General features: G+C 41.6%; 1 protein-coding gene across 1 annotated transcript in view; it reads left to right on the top strand.

The window, feature by feature from the left end:
• Window positions 1-21,816, top strand: part of ptprb (protein tyrosine phosphatase receptor type b) — a 66,138-nt gene that overhangs the window by 16,558 nt on the left and 27,764 nt on the right. Inside the window, exons 11-23 of the mRNA XM_080421848.1 lie at window positions 2,956-3,222; window positions 3,757-3,815; window positions 4,431-4,635; window positions 5,287-5,384; window positions 6,808-6,973; window positions 8,163-8,293; window positions 8,570-8,714; window positions 9,163-9,432; window positions 10,693-10,868; window positions 11,583-11,733; window positions 12,254-12,354; window positions 13,066-13,231; window positions 13,684-13,953. Of these exons, the coding sequence (XP_080277974.1) occupies window positions 2,956-3,222; window positions 3,757-3,815; window positions 4,431-4,635; window positions 5,287-5,384; window positions 6,808-6,973; window positions 8,163-8,293; window positions 8,570-8,714; window positions 9,163-9,432; window positions 10,693-10,868; window positions 11,583-11,733; window positions 12,254-12,354; window positions 13,066-13,231; window positions 13,684-13,953 (2,205 nt within the window). The remainder of the gene's footprint in view (window positions 1-2,955; window positions 3,223-3,756; window positions 3,816-4,430; window positions 4,636-5,286; window positions 5,385-6,807; window positions 6,974-8,162; window positions 8,294-8,569; window positions 8,715-9,162; window positions 9,433-10,692; window positions 10,869-11,582; window positions 11,734-12,253; window positions 12,355-13,065; window positions 13,232-13,683; window positions 13,954-21,816) is intronic.

The following is a 21,816-nucleotide window of genomic DNA, read 5'->3' as shown; positions in this document are numbered from 1 at the left end:
GGTGTAATATTTCAGAATGGAAGACAGGTTAGTCAAACATGACGTCTAAATGATCCTGGACAGTTTTCTTTCTTTTCTAAATAGACTTCCTATTTATTCATCCATATAGCTTATTATCACAATGGGTTAGGCTCCATGCCCACGCCCTGTGAGGGATGTGACCTATTGTGTAACACGAAACGCACACACATGCACACACACACACCTTCAAACCCATTATGTAAGGTACAATGACTGGCTGATTGACACTGACTGTGTTGAGAATGTTTTTTTCACAACTTCCAGGAAAGTCTACTCAATACACCTTAATTTACTGTAAGTTAACTTAACTCACGGCTCCATTTGGTTCAATTTTTACACTCTCAGAGTGTAGAAATGGAACCGGGTCCATTTGGTTCCATTTGTACACTCTCAGAGTCGCAAATGGACAAATTAGCAGAGGATTGTTATGTGTACAAGTATGTTTCATTTCCGTTTCAGATAATAGATTGACACTTTAATATTATATTTAACCTCACAACATGCACATCAGGTAAACTAAAGCAGTCTTCAGTTACCTTTTTAGTGTTGGACTGGATGTTAAATCGTCCTGACCACTGGGTTGGGTCATTAGCTACAATGAGTATGATTGTTAAATGATCTACTTTTTCACCTCGAGAACCAAAAGAGAAATTTGGTGTCTCCCGGGGAACCAAACGTACCAAAACACACTATGAATTAATTACTTAAACGGATAGTTCACCCAAAAAAGTACTTATTTTCAATCAATTACCCACCCCCATGAAGCCTTGAATTAATGGATATTTTTTTGTTTTTGTCACATTCCTAAGCCAATAATTTGATGACCGGCGGAAAGATGCTAATGTCTCCGGTAGGAGACTCAAAGTTGACACTTTGTGTCTCCTACCGGAACCTCCGCCGGTCATCAAATTGTTGGCTTAGGAATGCGACAAAAACAAAAAGATCTCCATGAATTCAAGTCTCCATGGGGTGAGTAATTGATAGAAAAAAAGTCATTTTGGGGGAGAACTATCCCTTTAAGCCCTATTTCTTTTTAAATAGTTGAAATTTGCTTTTTTATTTTAACTAATTTTGAAAAATTCTGAATATGAAAATTTAGGTAAGATATATATTTTCTAAAATGTATTCACAACCAACAAACATCAAAAACTGGTCCACAACCCTATGTTTTTGAGACAGTGATCTGTGTGCAATGTAGCTTTTAAATTGTTTTTGCAATTCACAGCAAAACACAGAACAAATCCCCCCACACACATAAGTATTCTATCCCATTCCCAGGAAGGGAAACTGTAGAGATCAGAGATACTGTACCTACATTGTATTAACAGAAGTGAACAACCAGAGGAAACTCCCCGTATGGGACAAGGAGGCGGCTAGTTTGTCTCTTGGGAAAACTTGACCGCAGCTAACCTTTTGGTCAGCATCAGCTAGCAGTATCCATCCATCATCGCCAAAACACACAACGCAACACTTTACAACCACTAAATAGACAAATAGTGCAAATCTGCATTTTTCATTATGTAAAGATGGACCCAAATAGCCCTCAAATTTGAGTACATTTTCTCAAAGTTAAATTAGCACTTTGCTGTGTTAGTTGTTCCAATGGATCCAATGTAGATATTATTTAATCACAAGATCTCGTTAATACTGTTAATTTCTTCAATATTTATATAACGCACACTTTCACTTTATAATAATAATAATAATAATAATAATAAGTGTAATAATAATAAGTGTAATAATAATAATAATAATAATAATAATAATAATAATAATAATAATAATAATAATAATAGCAACGCAACATGTTGTGAGCTTGTAGATCTGCTATTTTTGCTACTTTTGTGTGACACTGTAGTATGGCAAAGTAGGGCATTGATTCACAAGAAACAAAAAAGAAATCTGAAGACGCAAGGCTTGATATTCACAATTGCACCACTGTAACTTCAATAGTGATACTATTGTGACATGGAAGTATGTTGTTTACTATTACTGCACTGTTTGTCTTTATTACATTATTTATAGCAAGCATTGTTACAGTATATCTGTTGAATCAAAATGTGAAACCTTTGGCTCAATGCACCAAATCAACCCCATAACAAACAATATGGCGTTAAATGATTAATTGAGTATTGTGCTTGCCGATCCTATGCATTTCTACAAGCCCTCAGTGTGGTCTTTGTAATTTCCCAGATCCCAAACCACGTTTTCACACATGTGTTCTGTGTCCTGATGCGTGATGTATGGGTAATTGTGTAAAGCATGTTGGATTGACATGTGTGGGAGGCAATGTACGGAGGGGGAATGGAGAGGTGTTGGCCCACTGTTCCAGGGGTCCTGCTTATCTGATTAGATCACAGACGTGTGGAACAATAACAGGGGACCTGTGTTCTAAAGGCCAACACCAGGCTTGGAATGTCCCACAAACAAAGAGCTTCCAAAGCTTCCTTCAAAGGCTTCCTCTTTGTGTGCACGCGTATGAGCGTGCATGTGCTCACACGCACGTGCACACTTCTTCCTGTCCGGAAGAACTCATTATGTTCCCACAGAATGTTCTGGCTATTTTCAGGACCGATTGAGGTTAGAATGGTCCACAAGAGTGCGTATAATGTTTTTTCCCCGTTTTCTTCTTCCAAATCAGCATTAAGGAGAACAAAGAATAACACACACAACCTTCTATTGACTTATTCAGACGTTGTGTTATGTTGGGTTTTCAAACCTATTTTCCACTTTTCCATCTTCATTCGATTAAGAGTATAACAATATCAAAACAAACTAAATGTTCTGTCACTGTTTCTTACTTTCTTATTTATGTCTTTCCAACCCCTCTCTCTTTCCTTTTTCTCCCCCTCCCCTCTTTCTCACTCCACATCTCTGTCGCTGCATCCACTCCTCCAACCCCATCTTCCCCCCTCCCCCCCTCCCTCCCCCCAGTTCCGGCGGCGGTCTCCGAGGTGACGGCTGCTAACGGCGGCCGGTCGGATGCGCTGCACGTGTCGTGGCGCCCGTCGAGCGGCGTGGCGGACAGCTACCTGGTGCGTCTGCAGGACGGGACTCGAACCGTCCACACTCTGGCCGTCTCCCGCTCCTCCGCGCCGGAGTGCTCCTTCAGCTCGCTGGTCGCCGGGCGCCTGTACTTGGTCGTCATAGTGACGCGGAGCGGCGGGCTGGAGAACGCCACGACGGTGCAGGCCAGGACACGTAAGAGATGGTTTTCATAGTGGAGGTGGGGAGAGAGGGCAACGGTGCTAGTGTACTGTGGTAGTCAAATGATGGTTGACCGAAACTGTGCATAGTTCTTTAAAACAGTGGTTCCCAACCTTTTACTCCTTGGAGCCCACCCTCACCTGCCAGTGAGGAGTTCCCACTGGGAGGACATGTCATAGAGCCTTCGTCCTACTCCTCCCGCCCAACACTCCCCACTGACATGTGCCACCCCAGCCCGTAGGTCTAGGAGTATGTGTAGTGACAAATATCACCCTCCCTGCCCAGCTTCCCTCCCCAAAACAACTTTACTACTGCTTTACCATGTGCCACCCGAACGTGGCATTTAGCTTCTTATTTAAATTGTTGGAGAAATCTTGAAATTATTTTGACAATGTAATGAAGTTATGATTTTTTACTAAATGTTGGACTACCTCCAAACAGCCTCATGCCCCCACTGTGATATTGTTGTTTTATGTACAGTATTTAGTTTAATGTATTTGATGTGTTCTGTTGCCTTTTGTCTTCCAGAGCCTGCTAGCGTTCAGAACCCGACAGCAGTACATTCCGCTAGAGATGACTTCCTAAAGGTACAGGACAGGTTCTATTACTCTATCTTATCACTCAATGAATCTCTCGCAGAATCTCTTAGATGTATCTCTTCATTTTTAGAGAGACAGACTGTAGGAGAGCGGAGAGTGTAGGAGAGACAGACGGTAGGAAAGCAGAGAGTGAGAGAGTGTAGGAGAGACAGACAGTAGGAAAGATGAGAGTGAGAGAGCGTAGGAGGGACAGACTGTATGAGAGCTGACAGGGAGAGAGTGTAGGAGAGACAGACTGTATGAGAGCTGACAGGGAGAGAGTGTAGGAGAGACAGACTGTATGAGAGCTGACAGGGAGAGAGTGTAGGAGAGACAGACTGTATGAGAGCTGACAGGGAGAAAGTGTAGAAGAGACAGACTGTATGAGAGCTGACAGGGAGAGAGTGTAGGAGAGACAGCCGGCAGGAAAATTGAGAGTGAGAGAGTGTCGGAGAGAGACAGGTGGTAGGAGAGCTGAGAGGGAGAGAGTGTAGGAGAGACAGTCTGTATGAGAGCTGACAGGGAGAGAGTGTTGTTGGGAACATGTCCTTGTGGCATTTCATCCCATGTGGTTCCAGAGGGGAGTGTTTTTTACCATAGCGCTCCGTATCGTCCTAATCTCAGGTGTACTGGCGGTATGCGCCAGGTGACCTGGACCGCTACGTGGTTCTGATCAGCTACAACCACAGCGTTCTCCAGAACCAGACGGTCTCTGCAGGGAACAACGAGTGTGTGTTCTCCTCCCTCGTCCCCGGAAGACTCTACACCGTCACCGTGGAAACTTGGAGCGGCGATTATGTCACCAGCCTCTCCACTGATGGGCGAACGTGTGAGTTGAATAGAATGATTAACCTTGAACCCTCTATTCTTAATGAAATGGACCTGAGTTGTCTCTGTACTTGGGCGCCGTCTACACCAATCATCTTTGCCAAGAATAGCAGATCTACAAGCTCACAATGTGTTTCAGTGCTTGTAGATTATGTATTTATTTATCTCTTTGCCTTTTTTAGTGGTTTTCTTGTATTATATTTTACTCAAATGTGTTACTATTAAGTATTTGTACTCACCTTTGGTGACTTTTGAGTACTTTTACTTAAATTAGTGACTTTATTCTGACTTTGATGACTTTTAAGTATTTTACACATTTTAGTAAATTGTACTCATTTTATTAACTTTTAAGTATTTGTATTCACTTTATTTACTTTCAATTATTATTTACTTTCACTCACTTTGATTACTTTTTACCCACTGTAATTACTTTTTTGTCACTTTAGTTGCTTCATCAGAGCTGATGAAGCATTATTTGAAAGAAAAACAAAGTATAGGATTTTGAAGTGAAAAAACACTTCCGTGATCCAGGGGGCATTGTTTTTGACGTCAGACTCTAGCACTAAAGATAATACGTCTACTGCTTTTTCATGCATTTATTTTGAGTCGTTGAGATATGTTGATCGTAACGTTGTCTTGTGTTTTACTGCAGTCCCAGCAGCAGTTGCCAACCTGTTGCTTGGCAACGCCGCAACAGTCGATTTGACTGTCAACTGGAGCCCTGCCCCTGGAGACGTGGACCACTACGAGGTGTGTGTGTGTGTGTGTGTGTGTGTGTGTGTGTGTGTGTGTGTGTGTGTGTGTGTGTTAGGGCATTCACAACTAATGATTTCTACTATTCGACTCATTTGACCAAGTAGTCGACTGGTCGAAATTTATATTACAAAAAAAAAATTATGCCATCCTACTACTATATTACTATTATTATTATCCTCCTGCCCTTATTTTTATGCCGTTTTAAGGGAAGCGCTTCTGGCACAGCAGCACAGCACCACAGCAGCGTCTCCAAGGATCCCCATTGCCCAATAATAGGCTTTTATTGGGCATACTTTTGACCCCCTTTTGATAAAAAATAAAGTCAGGAGGATAATGATAATAGTAAGATGGGCCATTACTATGGCATTAAAACAAATTAAAAAATTTTTTTTTCAACTATTCGACTAGTACCAACAAAGTCGACTAGTGGTTATACTAGTCGACTAGTCGACTAGTTGGTGAAAGCCCTAGTGTGTGTGTGTGTGTGTGTGTGTGTGTGTGTGTGTGTGTGTGTGTGTGTGTGTGTGTGTGTGTGTGTGTGTGTGTGTGTGTGTGTGTGTGTGACGCCGGGGATTCGAACCCTGGTCTCGCATGGAAAGCCAACATCTTAACCACTAAGCCAAAGGGATATCCCCGTTGCTCGGGGGAGATATTAGACTTTCAAGCCATCAGGCTGAGGCAGTGAACCACTCTGTCACGTGTGTGTGTGTGTGTGTGTGTGTGTGTGTGTGTGTGTGTGTGTGTGTGTGTGTGTGACAAAGAGAGAGTTTGTATTAAAAGTAGGGGAAGTGATTTTCTTTGGTTAAATAGCTCTATATTCTGATAGTACTCATTGCTATAGAGTGTTTGTTCCAGGCACGAGCACAGATAGACTCTAGGTGGTGCTAGAGCACCTGCCCTTTGCCCTCTGGAACAAAAGCGCCCTTTTAAAAAGAAGGGTTTAGTTTTCACATCTGCATCAGACAGCATATGGCTATTGAAACAAATACATATGCAATTACGACGTACAAGATGTGCCTGTAATAAATATCACACTACTAGGGCAGCCGGCGGTTCCACGCGCCGCACAAAGGTGCCCTTTTTTTTTACTTGAGCACCTGCGCCTCAAAATGTCTGTGCACGCCACTGGTTTGTTCAGTAACAGGACTTTCCATGTCTCTTCAGCTCTTTATTAAACAGAAAATGCATTTTCAGAGAACTAAGTCAGGATACAGATTAAACAAGCAAAATTGGAAGTGATGACACAAAGAAATGAGCAGACAAAATTAGAACTGGAACACTAAAAATGAAGATGATAAATGCCCTACCCTACCTTAATCGTGTGTGGAGTCAACCGAGTGCACACACAAAATAAATTGCAGTTGGGCCAAAGTGATATAAATTATATTGTTATACTATTGTCATTCTTTCCCTTTAGGTTACACTCCTCTTCAACGACACGCAGGTCTTTCCTCCTGTAACACTTGGCAACGAGGTGTGGCAGCACCGTCTGACCTCTCTGACCCCTGGAAGACTCTACAAGATTGTCGTCTCTACATTCAGTGGACCCTACCAGAGAGCCCAGTTCATAGAGGGACGTACAGGTAGGGAACTCTGTTTCACAAGGTAGTAATGAACCACCTAAGCCCTATAGTTCATCATATGACAATGAACCCATTAAGACCTGAAGCCGATTCTACAAATGTCTTCTAAATTCCAACAGTATTCCGAAAAAAACGTATGTTTCTATATCAGTGGTTCTCAAACTTTTTCATAGTATGTATTTGGCCGCCGACCCCATCTCAAAATATTTGGTTCCAGGGACCCCCAGAAGCAAAGATTTGAATTAAAAATCAAAGATTTGCGCAAATTTTCATGATTTAAAAGAAAATGCAGATCTACAAGCGGCACTCTGTGCTCGGCATTTTTGAATAGCCAAAGTGTAAAATTATGCTTTTTAGCTCAAATCAAAAAGTGACACAGATGCGTTCCAGGTCTCAATGGGTTAATGAAAATAGCCGACCTACAAGCTCACAATTTTGTATTTGTTTTATTTGTTTTTTGTACACAAAAGGGTACAAAAGGGACACTAGGGTTAACGTGGTTTACACATTCTTGGCTGTTGCAGATAAAGGCCTTGCTCAAGGGCACCTCAAAGATACAGATACTGTAGCTTATATTAGGGATGGGGGAGTGTTGCCTCTTCACTTCCAGTATCATAGATAATGTACTCATTATCTAACGTCTAGGGTACAGCTGCAGTGCACAGATTTGGCTTATTCACTTTCCTGCACTGTGCATTTTTATATAAATTCATCATTTAACAGGATTCACACTCTCACTCACTCACTCACTCACTCACTCACTCACTCACTCACTCACACCCTCTGATAGGTTACTGTTTAGTAAATAAAAGGGCCCAACATGGCTAACCACCTCAAATGTAGCCTGAGGCTACGAGCTCAATCCATGGTCTTGAAGGGCGGACCCAAACACAGCCGCCCGGATTTGTGCGTGGCTTCCTATTGCTTCACCAATCTATGTCCCCGCCTCCCCTCCCCTTCCCCCCTCGGCCTGTGCACGGAGCACGCTGACGTCACCAAATTTAGAGCGACGCCCCTCTGCACTCTGATTGGTTAGGAGATAACAAGGTCCAAGACCATCGTTCCTGCATGGCTCCCCCAGGCTTTTTTTCTTTTGTAACAAAAAAAAAAGCCTGGGTTTCCGAGGCTACCTCAAATGTAACATCGTCACTGTTTTCTCTCTCCTCTTGTTTAACCCCCTCTTCTCCAGTCCCCAGTGCAGTGAGGAACCTTCATCTGTCTCCTCGGCCAGGGCTGACTGACTCCTCGGGGGGCTTGGGAGTCACTTGGACCCCTGGCGATGGAGACCTGGACATGTACACCGTGTCCCTGTCCAACACGGTAAGCTGGATCTCGGGAGAGTAGACAGAAGCAAATATAAACCATGGGTCACAACAAAGATTAAAATGTGTCTGAAATTCTCTGAATAATTCAGGTTAAATTTATGAGTTTGTACAATTACTTTGTTTGTACGATAATTTGGTTTTGAGTTAGAAAAAGGTTGTCTGTGAAAAAAGTGACAGCCAAATAGACAAATAGTTTGAAAAGGAGAACTTATTGAATAGATTGAACGATACATTAGACTTAGTTTATTTTCCTCTATGTCCCATGTCCCAGGATGGTGTGGTCGAGACCCGCCCTGTTCCCAAACACGTCTCCTCTCTGGAGTTCCTGGATCTGACACCTGGCCAGGCCTACGCTGTCACCGTCCAATCACTGAGCGGAAAGCTGACCAATAACAACACTGCCGCCGGCAGAACAGGTGGGAGATTATAATCTCTCAAGACAGATTCTGCTAAAACAAAGGAAAAAATATAAATACATATTTATTTTTCCTTTTTTTACCGAATGGGTTCCCTGATTGGAGATTGAGTAACTGACTGACTGATTCTCTGGTTCGAAGATATATGATTTCATTATGTTTTGAATCAACACCACTGTGAATTGTGATTGATTGTTTCTGAGATTGTTTAATTTTAATCTGTTTTATGATGTACTCAAAACCACATTAGTTTGGGACAAAACACACATTTTGTGAATTACATAAGTTAATTAATTCATGTGTGTGTGTGTGTGTGTGTATGTGTATGTGTGTGTGTGTGTGTGTGTGTGTGTGTGTGTGTGTGTGTGTGTGTGTGTGTGTGTGTGTGTGTGTGTGTGTGTGTGTGTGCGTGCGTGCGTGTGTGTGACGTATGTGTGTGTCCATCCAGCCCCAGCCAGGGTGACGGCCCTCCAAGCCGACAACGACCACACCACGCACAGCCTCACGGTTACCTGGGAGACGCCGGTGGGCGTGTACGATGGCTATAGCCTGCAGCTATTGGACGAGGGCGGTGTCCTTCTAGCCAATCGCTCGCTCGTCCCAGGCACCCACAGGGAGCTGTTAGACGGGCTGACGTCAGGGAACTGGTACCGGGTTCGACTGCTGACACTCAGTGGCGGAGTCCAATCACTGGAGGCTATCGCTGAGGGGCAGACACGTAAGACAATAACTGTACTGTACTGTACTGTACTGTACTGTACTGTACTGTACTGTACTGTACCCTGGACTTTTTTGTGTTATCCTTTTAGCCTAAATGTCTGACTGTACCTAGTACTGTTTACATTTCTGACTAAGTATTCAATCAATCAATCAATCAATCAATCAATCAATCAATCAATCAATCAATCAATCATACTACTATACTGTAGCCTGCTATACTGTACAAAGTAATTAAGTACTGTACTATATGATACTATGTTATACTGTACTATGCAGTATAATGTACTATACAGTACAATAGCTTGCTATACTGTAATGTAATGTATATTATCAACATTCACTGCCATTGACGGACATCTCCGTCATTTAAAATCCACCCGTTCACCGCCATTGACGGATATGTATGTTTAATATAATTTAAAAAAATTAAATAACGTGATCCGAAGATTTACTGCTCCATTCACTTCCTGGTTAACTTATTACTTTAAAATCGTGTATCTCGGCTCCTGTGTTTTACTATGTATTTTTGGCCAAACATGCTATTTTCAACTGGGTAAAACAAGAGAACTGGAGGTCACGATGACATTTTATTTCCTTCACTGAGGCACAATGAAACCCTCCGTGTTTAGCAACCATCAGGGGATCGATCATACTGGAGATAAATATTCTGTGGTTCTTGAAAGATTTGTCAGAATGCTTAAAAATGCTGGCAGAAGCTACCTGCCAATAGTAGAAAGCCCCTGGCAGTGAATGTGGTCAATTGTACCATGCTGTAATGTACTGTACTGTATTGTATTGTGATATGCTTATGCTATGCTAATAATACTGCACTAAACCAGTGGTTCTCAAACTTTTTCATGTCAAGGACCCCCAAATTTACACTTATTAGCCCGCGGACCGCCATTTGAAAAGATATGCCAGGGACCCCATATGAGAAGATTTTTTTTACGGCTCTAGCATTGGCTAGAGCCGTTGGACCCAATGTATATTGTAAAATCAATTACAATTGAACTCTGAGAGTGTACAAATGGAACCAAATGGACCCGTGTGGTTCCATTTGTACACTCTCAGAGTTACAGACCCATAAGGGTCCATTTGGTGCCTAATCTATCATTTAGCTGGGGACCCCCTGGAACTCCCTCAAGGACCCCTAGGGGTCCCCGGACCCCACTTTGAGAACCAATGCACTAAACTATTCTGTACGTACTACTCTCTCTCTCTCTCTCTCTCTGTGTGTTTCTCTCTGTCTCTCTCCCAGGTCCGACAGCTGTGAGCGGTCTAGAGGTGAGTTCAGCCAACAGCTCGTGTGTGTCTTTCTCCTGGCGTCCCTCTGAGGGCTACGTGGAGGTCTACGACCTGTCGCTCTACAGGGTCGCCACGGCGACGACCGGCCACCAGGAGGACGTCGCCACGGCCTGGAGGGAGCATCACAAGGTGGGCGGAGCTTTAACGATGAAAACAGGGAAAGTGCCGATGGGCAAGTTACCCCTTGTACCCGTTGGTCAGAGTACCCGTTATACCCGTCCGTCTGTGTCCCTTTTGTGCCCATATATGGAGACATCATTATGTGCAGTGGTGGAAAGTAACTAGGTACATTTACTCAAGTATTGTACTTAAGTACAATGTTTTCTTACTGTACTTAGCCTACTCTACTGGAGTATTTTCAATTTTCAATTATTTTACTTCTACTCCACTACATCTCAGAGGCAAATATTGTACTTTTACTCCACTACAATTATTTGAAAACTTTAGTTACTAGTTACTTTGTAGATTTAGATTATTAATACAAAACATACATTAACCACTTCAGCCCTTTGGCTATTTTCTAAGTTTTTTTTTAATATACATTTTGAAAATCAATGGGACATTCTGAACTAGTACTTTTACTTTTTGTACTTTAAGTATATTTTGATGACGATACTTTAGTACTTTTACTCAAGTACATTTTGTATTGTATTGTATTGTATTGTATTGTATTGTATTGTATTTCTACATTGTGGTATCGATACTTACAAAAAAAGAAGCTGTGAGTTCTTCTTCCACCACTGATTATGTGATATGTCATTATTTGAATGATGTTAACATAGGATGTATTATTGTGTGTGTGTGTGTGTGTGTGTGTGTGTGTGTGTGTGTGTGTGTGTGCAGCTTCCTGGTGTGCTGGTGGATATCCAGAGGGTCAGTCCAGACACAGACAGCTGTGTGTTCTGTGGCCTGCAGCCAGGCTCTCTGTACAGACTGGAGGTGGTCAGCTGGAGCAGAGGCATGTCCAGTGACTCGGCCTTACTGGCCAGGACTGGTGAGTTCAATAAAAGGAGAGATGAAGTTGTTGAAAACAAAAAGTTTTATTGAATAAAAGATCTACTACTGCACGCACGCACGCACGCACGCACGCACGCACGCACGCACGCACGCACGCACGCACGCACGCACGCACGCACGCACGCACGCACGCACGCACGCACGCACGCACACACACTGTCTCTCTCTCTCTCTGTCTGTCTGTCTGTCTGTCTCTCTCTCTCTCTCTACACTGTCATAACTTTCTCATCACTCAGCACTATAGGCTAGCAGCTATCTAAATGCTAATTGTGTTGTTGTGGATGGATTGTTTTTATTGGTTTATGGAGATTACAAAATGTGTTTTCTTGCTGTTGGTTTGTTGACAGTTAAGAAATGGGAGATATCTTTTTGCAAACTGTGTGATAATGAAAATACTGAAGCCTTTTCAAACCTCAGGAGATGCTCTCAATTTTCTTTTTGCTATTCTCAATTATCCTTTTTAACTGGTGTCTGTGTGTCTGTATGTCTGTCTTCAGTCCCCTCTCCAGCCTCTTCCCTACAGGTGCAGAATGGAAGAAAGACAGACAGACTGACGGTCAGCTGGCAGCATGGAGAGGGCACCAGGACTAGCTACCAGGTAAACGGACAGACAGACAGACAGACAGACAGACAGACATATGTCCTGTCCCGTCCTGTCTGACCGATGGATAGAAACATTCCTATCCATCCATGAAACATTCCTCCTGTTGTCCTGTGTTTCCCAAACAGTGTGTCGGGACCCATTATTGGGTTGCAGATTTAGCCGCGGACCCCCATCTGAAAATATTTAGTGCCACGGACCCCCATGCAAGATTTATATTGTTAAAATGTTCATATTTTCTCATGATTCTTTTGAAAATAGCAGATCTACAAGCTCACAACACGTCGTGATGTGACGGGTTGTGAGCTTAAAGATCGGCTATTCTCAAATACCTGATGCATGTATAAAGGGTTAAAGTTGTTCAACTTATTTTTATGCTATGTTAACTAATTTGGGAACCGCTACTGTACAGCAGGGGTTCCCAAAGTACATTTTTTTTAATTTTTTTTTTACATTTGTTTTATTCAACAGAATGGATGAAATCTAAAAATGATTACAAATAGTAAATTTGACCATTTTAATACATTACAAATGCGCACCGAACGTGCAAGTTTATGTGCATAAATTACCTCCAGGGTTAGGTGGGGTCGCGAGTCAATGGCCGCATTATTTTGGGGTTGCGGGCTGAAAAGTTTTGGAACCCATGCTGTACAGTACCCTCCTACCAAGCTGCTAAACATAACCATTGTCATGTTTGTCTAACTTCAGGTGATTCTGTACAACTCTGTTGGAGATACACTGGGGGCCCAGAAACTGGGGGCGGAGCATAAAAGTCACATGTTCCCTGGGCTCATCCCCGGTAGGCTGTACCGAGCTGAGGTCATCACGCACAGCGGGGATCTGACCAATAGTGCTTCAGTACTGGGACGCACTGGTTAGTCAATACATACGGTAACACATGCATACTGTATGAAGGCATTCATTCACAAAGACAGAGCGATAGCCAATGGTGGACAAAGTACACCCCAGTACTTGAGTAAAAGTACTACTCCTGGTCAAGTGAAAGTTGCTCAGCCAAATTTGTACTTAGTTATTAAGTACTGGAGTACTTGCTTTTAAATGGAATACCAAGTATTCAAATACTTAAGTATTAAAAATTAAAAATTACAAAGTACATTTTCTTTTTAAAATCAATGCATTGCTGTATTAAAATTTAGACATTTCCCCCCCCCCAAAAAAAAAGATAATCACAGATTTTCCAGAAATTTTCAAAAGAAGATCAATAATTGGTAAAATGGCAGGTCTACAAGCTCAAACATGCATAAGTGCATTCTGTAGTAATGAATGTGAAATCAGATCACAAAAATCTGTCTCCTCTTTCCTTAGCTCCAGAGTCGCCCTCCCACCTGTCAGTCAAACAGGGTCCAACCAATGACACCTTGGAGCTTTCCTGGGCTGGTCCCAACTCTGGGGACTATGATGGCTTTGACCTCCAATGGACTCCTCCCGACAGCCTGTCAATCACAGATATTCAGCCAACCAGACGCGTGGTGGGCGGGATGTTTCCTGGGCGACTGTATAACTTCACCCTGAGGACCGTCAGTGGGGGCGGGCCCTCAGCCAGTAGCCAGCCAATCCAGAGACGCATCAGGACAAGTAAGTGGAGCTGGGTTATTAGTGAGACAAACTTTCTGCTGTCTCTAATGCAGTGTTTCCCAACCTGTGGGCCCGGGGACCACTGGTGGGCCGTCAGGGTATTGCAAGTGGGCCCCGAAATAATTGGCAAAACACTAGACTTTATTGATACCATAACATCAATAAAAAAAATTAAATAACCCCTGAGGATTTTACAAAATGTCTTCTAAATCATAAAATCATAAACAGTTTTCTGAAAGCCAAAGTTTCTATATCAGTGCCAAGGACCCCCAAAATTATATGTATTTGGCCGCAGACCCCCCATCTCACAATATTTTGTTCCAAGGACCCCCAGAAGCAAAGATTTGAGTTAAAAATGTTTGCTTTAAAAAAACACATATATTCAAATATTTGCCAAAATGTTCACGATTTTCCCAAAATCGCAGATTTACAAGCTGAAATGACACAGATGTCATTTTCATAGTATGAAATGACACAGATGCTTTCCCGGTTTGAATGGGTTAAAACCATGAAAAATGTGTTTTCTCAGTGATACCAATAAGAACTTAAAGTATTCTTAGTTGGTTCCATTGATCCAAGATGGAACACAATCGATTGATTGATTGCAATTTTTATTAGGCAAAAGAATGTAAAACAACACAGTTACATTTATAATACTTTTGTCTAAAAGGTCAGACCAAAAAAGTCCTTGCGGACTTGTTTCCGTTGGGGTCCTTGAATTGATTTCATAGACATATATAGTAGCAACCAAACAGTTCAAATCAACATAAAAAACAGAGGAAAAAAAACCCCACTATGTACAAAAAAAGCATCATGAAAAAAAATATATATATATATATATATATATATATATATATATATATATATATATATATATATATATACCAAAAAAAAGGGAGGAGGGTCGTCTGTCAAATGGTCGTCTGGGACCGTCGTCTGTCAAATAGTGATTGACAATCACCATTTGACCACTTAACTCAGCAGCCAAATGGCTGCTGAGTTAAGCGGTCAAATAGGTCGCCAGCAAACACTTTTAAGACTTTCAAGTGGGCCCTGATTCAGAAAAGGTTGGGAACCACTGCTCTAGTGCAGTGGAACTCAAATGCTGTTTCGTCAACATTGTTCTTATGATGTTGTTCTTTGTCCGTGATTCTGTCAGAACACCTCACATCCCATCTTTGGGTCTTTGACAGGTTAAAAGAAGCCGCTATAGATTGAACTTGACCGTCAAATCACATTCTTTGAACCCTGCACATCATGAAGTACTTCAATATGTTTTATTTTGTATAAATACTTGGCCCTTTCTGGTCCTAAATGTACCATAACCCTGGAGAGTGTGGGCTTCAGCCACTAGAGGGCACACTAAGAGAAGGAGTTGCTACAGGGCTGTATGAAAACGTAAGGAACAGATGAAACATAGTCTACACACACACACACAGCTATAATACTCTTAAAGGTGTTAATTATCACCACCAATTTGTGTGGAAGCATCTTTATCAGGCTGTCTTAGAGTTCTGAATGTATGGGTCTCAACTCCTTGAGTACCTTCTGTTTGTTTGTCTGTTTGTTTGTTTGTTTGTTTGTTTGTTTGTTTGTTTGCTTGTTCATTCATTGATCCATTGATTCAATATAGCAGTATAAACTTAAAGGTCCATTTGGGTCCATTTTGAGTTCGAATAACACTGAGGACTTTGCTTTGTAGTCTGTGGTGACAGTGCAAACCTATAGTAATCAAGGGCTGAGAGAGAGAGAGAGAGAGAGAGAGAGAGAGAGAGAGAGAGAGAGAGAGAGAGAGAGAGAGAGAGAGAGAGAGAGAGAGAGAGAGAGAGAGAGAGAGAGAGAGAGAGAGAGAGAGAGAGAGAGAGAGAGAGAGAGAGAGAGAGAGAGACCTACTTTACCCAACTTGTCTAGTTATCGCTTTCCAAGTTTCTCTTCTGGACAGCCAATAGGGATCCAGTGTGAACCAGATATTCTGTAGACACTGGTAGAGTGAGAGAGTGAGAGACCCATAGCACCCTGCAGACTGGATATACACATTTAGTGCACTGAAGACTCCATCAAACTTCATGTTGCATCATTTTGATCACAGGGCTCTTTTGCCAGGAAGTCATCTGGTAACATATTTGGTAACGGGCAGTCATAGGACTTTGTTATGTCGTGTGTGTGTGTGTGTGTGTGTGTGTGTGTGTGTGTGTGTGTGTGTGTGTGTGTGTGTGTGTGTGTGTGTGTGTGTGTGTGTGTGTCCAACCCCATTCCTCAATATCACATTTAACCTAGTTTGCTCATTTCATAAACCCCACAGAGAGATGGATCCAACTTAATCAAAGTTGCAGCTCAGTGGGGTAGGTTGTGGCGCAGAACTGATTAGACACGCAAGCACACACACACACACACACACACACACACACACACACACACACACACACACACACACACACACACACACACACACACACACACACACACACACTCAGAGAGAGAGAGAGAGAGAGCAGATGAGCTCAGCAATTGGACTGTGCGTGCTGTTCCGTTCTGCACTGAACATATTCATTAGAGAGGGGGGAGTCAAAAGAAAGAAAAATAAATAAGTTCAATTTAAATGAAAAAACATTGGGGATTGAGAGGGTTACTTCTGGCTTAGTTTGAATAAGTAAAAAATAGTAAATAGATTTATAGATAGATCGCTGTCAGGCAAAAAAACTTGTATGTCCATATTTCATCATTTTATGGTTGCTTTCGTCCGTAAACTAATGCCCTACTTCATCGTACAACTAGTGTCACACACAAATAAACGATCTAAAAGCTCCATTGGAACAAATAGATTTTTATTTTTCCTGAAAAGTAACTGTTTTGGACATACAAGATTTTCACCCGACAGTGACTATATTACACGTTCATACAGTATGTATGCCAAAGAGGGTTCAGCAATAGAATAATAGTAAGGCAACTGTCTGGGAAAATTGATGTATAAACCAAAAGAAAAATGGACAGACAGACAGACAGACAGACAGACAGACAGACAGGTACAGATGCAGACAGACGGTCGGACGGACACTTGAGTGAGACAGGCAATCAGCCAAGCAGTCAGTGGACAGGGTGTTTATGTGTGAGTATCGATGTGATTGATGTACGTACAATTACCTGGCAAGCTGTCAATGATAATCAAGTTTTTCTTCAGTCACACAAATAGATGGACACCTCCACACACAGACATGTTGGGATGTGTCCATAAACACAGGGACGTTAATGATGCAGAAATACTGTGACAGGTCTTCTGTCTTAGCTACTTTCTTCATGTGCTTGTTGTTTTAAAGTCTCATGCCTCAATCAGACCATAGCTCTATGTTGGTGCGTGTTCACTCCTGTTTGTGAAGACCTTATTTCACTGTTAATATACGTGTATATCCTACCCTTTTCACAGCAGCCATTGTGGCAGCATGGACAGCTCTGGCGCATTTAACACCATGATGGTATATATGGAAACACCTAAATGAAACACCCACAGTCGGTTCTGTGCACAACTGTAGTTCCAGTTTTCAGAAGGTGGCATATATGATATATAATACCCATTTCATGTTCCAGTTCATTTCCCCAAAGATTCGTTTGATTGGCTCGCCGGCAGGTCTGAACTGGAGACACATAACACATAACATGAACAGGAAAGGGGTCGGGTAGGCCACCTAGAAAAGTGGGACTACAGTTGTGACCTTTTTCACAGCAGACTTGTTGACATGAAATAGTATGGTTAAACAGGTGTTACCAATGATGCTAATTAAGGCTGTGTTCCAGGTCAAGTCAGGGTGCTGCTATTGTGCATGTTGGGTCACTGGAATACTCTCCTGCTGCTACACTAAATTGAATGGAAACTTAAATAGTGTCATTGGTAACAGCTGTTTACCATACTATTTCACATCAATATGGCTGCTATGAAAAAAGTTCTCCAGCCAGCCCCATGAGCAAGTGTGAAAGTACTGTAATGACTCAGGCTTTATGTGCTTTATGTATGCATGTTGATCTGTCAACAAATCTGTCCACCACAGAGTGCTGAAAACATTAGAACAACCTCTGCTCAAACACTGCCTCAAATGAAAGTCTCAACTACTGTATGAAGACCTCTAGGTTACCTGAATTGTTTCATATATACATTTGGGTCTATTTTGTACACACTCAGATTTAAATTGTTACATTTTGTAACAATCCAGCCTGTTTTTTAAAAGGCTGGAGCTAATGTTTCGAAAGATTTACATACGTATATTCAAAGCTCACATTTCACTGGTGTATCCAGGCAATATTAACTTTTAGAATAAAGCCCGATTTTACACGTGCTGCTCCCCGAAAGTGACTTTCAAGCTAACGATGTGCCACAATGCGTGGCTTCAAACGAGACCCACTACACTGATACAGAGATACATCTTCAGTTTGAATAGGGAAAACATGGCTCCAATAGCAGGATTGTTTTGTTTTGATGTAGATGTGTTACATCACTTTGTCGATGACAAACCATCCCTTTAAAAGATCCCCATCGTATTCTCATGAAGACCATTCTGTCCTCCTGTATCCATATTTATAACTGTCTTAAAGGAACCAGTGTCACCATGAGTCAACGACATAAGAGGGCATTACCTTTAACGGTACATAATCTCATCACTCGACAATGGCAGACTGTATGGCTATCATAATCTTTTAGATCACTGGAGATTTGTGTGCCGTGCGCGTGTGCATGCGAGAGATAGTGTGTTTAGTGACCTTCGCCATATAAAGCTTGTGTGAATCTATCAAACATTATCCGGCAGGCCATCGTCTGTGTCCTCTGTTCTTTCTACAACTCATCACATTCGTCTCTCTCTCTCTCTCTCTCTCTCTCTCTCTCTCTCAGTTCCCCTTGTTTAGTTTAACACACGAGAAAAAGAAAAATTACCAAGGAGAAAAAAACATATTCATATCATAATTTATTATTGTTTTTTATTTGACCTTTATTTATACAGGTGAAGTCCCTTTGAGATACAAGATCTCTTTCTTTTTTTTTTTACGAGGCAGCCCTGCTCAGGGTAGCCGCAGTAGAAAAGCGAATTCATTTAAATTGTAAATTCACATTCATACAGTCATTGCCTATTGACTTTGTAGTTTTTTTTCTGGCATCTCATGCGTGTCACGCAGGACATGTGTTATTTCCACTTATTTCCACTCTGTGCCACTAGGGGCAGCAGCGGTCTACTGCCTAGAGCTGCGTACAGTTAGTGTATCCTCTCATACTTTACTATACACTTTTGTATTATGTTTTTTGAATTGACAAATTATTTGTTTGTTTATTTCTGTGGTGGTGTTTCAGTGGCACTGATGAATAAAATAATTAAGCATTTTGAAATAGCCTAATGTTGCTATATTAAATAATTAAAATATATATTTAACTCTTAACTTCCTAGAAAGACAGAGAGATATCATGTCTATTGCATACAGTACACATGTGACATTTATTACCTCGCGCTCCTGCATTAATAAATAAATACAATAAAGTAACGGGCGTCAACGCTCCTATCTGCCCCTTTTAACCGTTATTTCGTTATTTCTATTAACCGGTTATTCTATGAAATATATTTATAAGATTTTCCATATTGCTGTCAAGTTTAGTTTAGTTTTATGAGCACATTGTTATAATATAGAAACAATACATGACGAGGCACAAAGCTCTGTGCGGCTTTCATCATAAAGTTTAAAAATAAAAACTTCGACATTAAACAAATATATTTAGCTCATCATCAGCTATATATTCTCAGTTATCTTGGCATATGCTTAATTTTTTTATAAGATGATTGGATCATCTGTGACAGCACGTTTAATAAACGTCGCATTTTCATTTTGCGCTGATGTCTCCTTAAACCCATGGTGCTGGTGAATTCTCTCTCTCTCTCTCTCTCTCTCTCTCTCTCTCTCTCTCTCTCTCTCTCTCTCTCTCTCTCTCTCTCTCTCTCTCTCTCTCTGGTTAGTGAGGGTTTAAAATGCTCACATTTATTGCATGGTCTTCTTTCTGTATCATCTCTTTGACTTGCTTTTTCACCATTTCAGATCTATCGGTCCAATGGCTTCTCGCTTAAACGTATGCTTTGCAACCTGAAGGTTGCCAGTTCAAGGCTCACTTCAGGCAGACTTCATTTGAAGCGCAATGCAAATAACATGACTATCACTGAATTCATGTGCAATTGATAATGATAACATGAAATGTTTAATTGAGAGTATGTTTTTTCAATGTATGATATACTTCTTTCTGAAAATAGCCGATCTACAATCTCAAAACTTTTCAGATAGCAACGTGTTTCTGAGCTTGTAGATCGGCTCCTTTCACTGGTTTCGGTTCCGAGGAGACATACAATTTCTCTATTGGTAAATCTCTCTAAATACGAAATACCCATGTAGCAGGGATTGTTGAAGCTGAACATGGTCCATTTTTTTTACATTAATAATGCCTGGCTTAGACCCCGTGGAGATCTGTCATTGTTTGGGGGTTATGGGATCATTTGCGTCCTTTGCGTCATTATGTTAACTCCAATGCTACTGAACGGGGATAAATTAAAGTAGTGAAAATAGCCGATCTACAAGCTCACAAAGTGTTGCAAACTACCCCACCCCCCTCTCACGCTGACTGTACCTGTGAAGGTCTAACTCTACTGGAATGGCTGGGGGTAAAAACGACCCCCATCCCCCTCTAACCTCTGACTGTAGCCTACATGTGAAGGTCTGAGCTGAGCTGAGCTTTGAGCCTAGGCCAAACAGTATGCCGTGTGTCTCTTTCTTTGAGCGGACGGGGGGGGGAGGGTTATCAAGGCAGGCTATTTGTTCAGATGCAATTTCAGCGTGGCTATTAAATAGGCAAAAAAAAACGATCTACAAGCTCACAACGAGTCGCGATGCAGCGCTATTTTCCCAACATTTTAGTCTATATGAGAGAGAGAGAGAGAGAGAGAGAGAGAGAGAGAGAGAGAGAGAGAGAGAGAGAGATGCATCAAAGTAGGGGTTCTCAATCTTTTTCAGGCCATGACCCCCCAAAATAACCATATTGGGGACCCCCATTTTGCGTGTGCGGCTTTCATCATAAATTTAAAAATAAAGATGATCGGATCATCTGTGACAGCACGTTCATGTTTACTGCATTAAATTTGTAACAACAGCATAATATTGGTGGGTTGTGCAGGTGAGATTTAGAAAACCCTTAGAAAAATCTTCAGTGAATGCTTTTAGGGACTATAGGCCTACATAGAATGTGGAGGGAGAAAGGTACCAGCTGCACCCCTTATTAACTGTAATATGCTCATTCCATGCAGCTCGGCAGAATGCGAGTGCGGCTTTAGTTTGATGAACATTGAACCTCATAACATCACTCCGTTCGCGACTGCATACAGAACGTGTGTCGGCTCTGATGTTTATTAGACAGTATGGACCTCCGCTCAGGTCCTGGAATCCAGAGCCTTATGTCAAGACTTGGCTGCGAGCACATCGCGCGGCAGAAAGCACAAAAACCAGAGTGGCACAGCCTGTAATGTCAGATAACCCAGACCCACTTTGGCAATTTTTATAAGACAGGGGTTATTGGCGTCTTTTTGGTTTGTTTTATTTTATTTCTATTCTTATTTCTTCCTCAATATTGTTTAAGAATTAATGTGCTATCCATGACATGCTGTCACCAGTTTACCAGTTCACTGTCTGTTATTTAATGATGATCGAATATTGGCTAAATGTTTATAATGTCTTCTGTCCAAACAATGAAAAGCACTAAGAAAAGGCAAGTGAGTCTCTCTTTAATTAAGCATGATGAGCCATGCGTTTTCCACAAAACAATTAAATATCATTGAATATAATTGCACCCTTGTC

The sequence above is a fragment of the Gymnoscopelus braueri genome, assembly GCF_963280865.1.
Source record: "Gymnoscopelus braueri genome assembly, chromosome: 23".
Lineage (NCBI taxonomy): Eukaryota > Metazoa > Chordata > Actinopteri > Myctophiformes > Myctophidae > Gymnoscopelus > Gymnoscopelus braueri.
The sequence above is the reverse complement of the archived record's forward strand: the minus strand, read 5'-3'. Positions and strand labels throughout refer to the sequence as shown.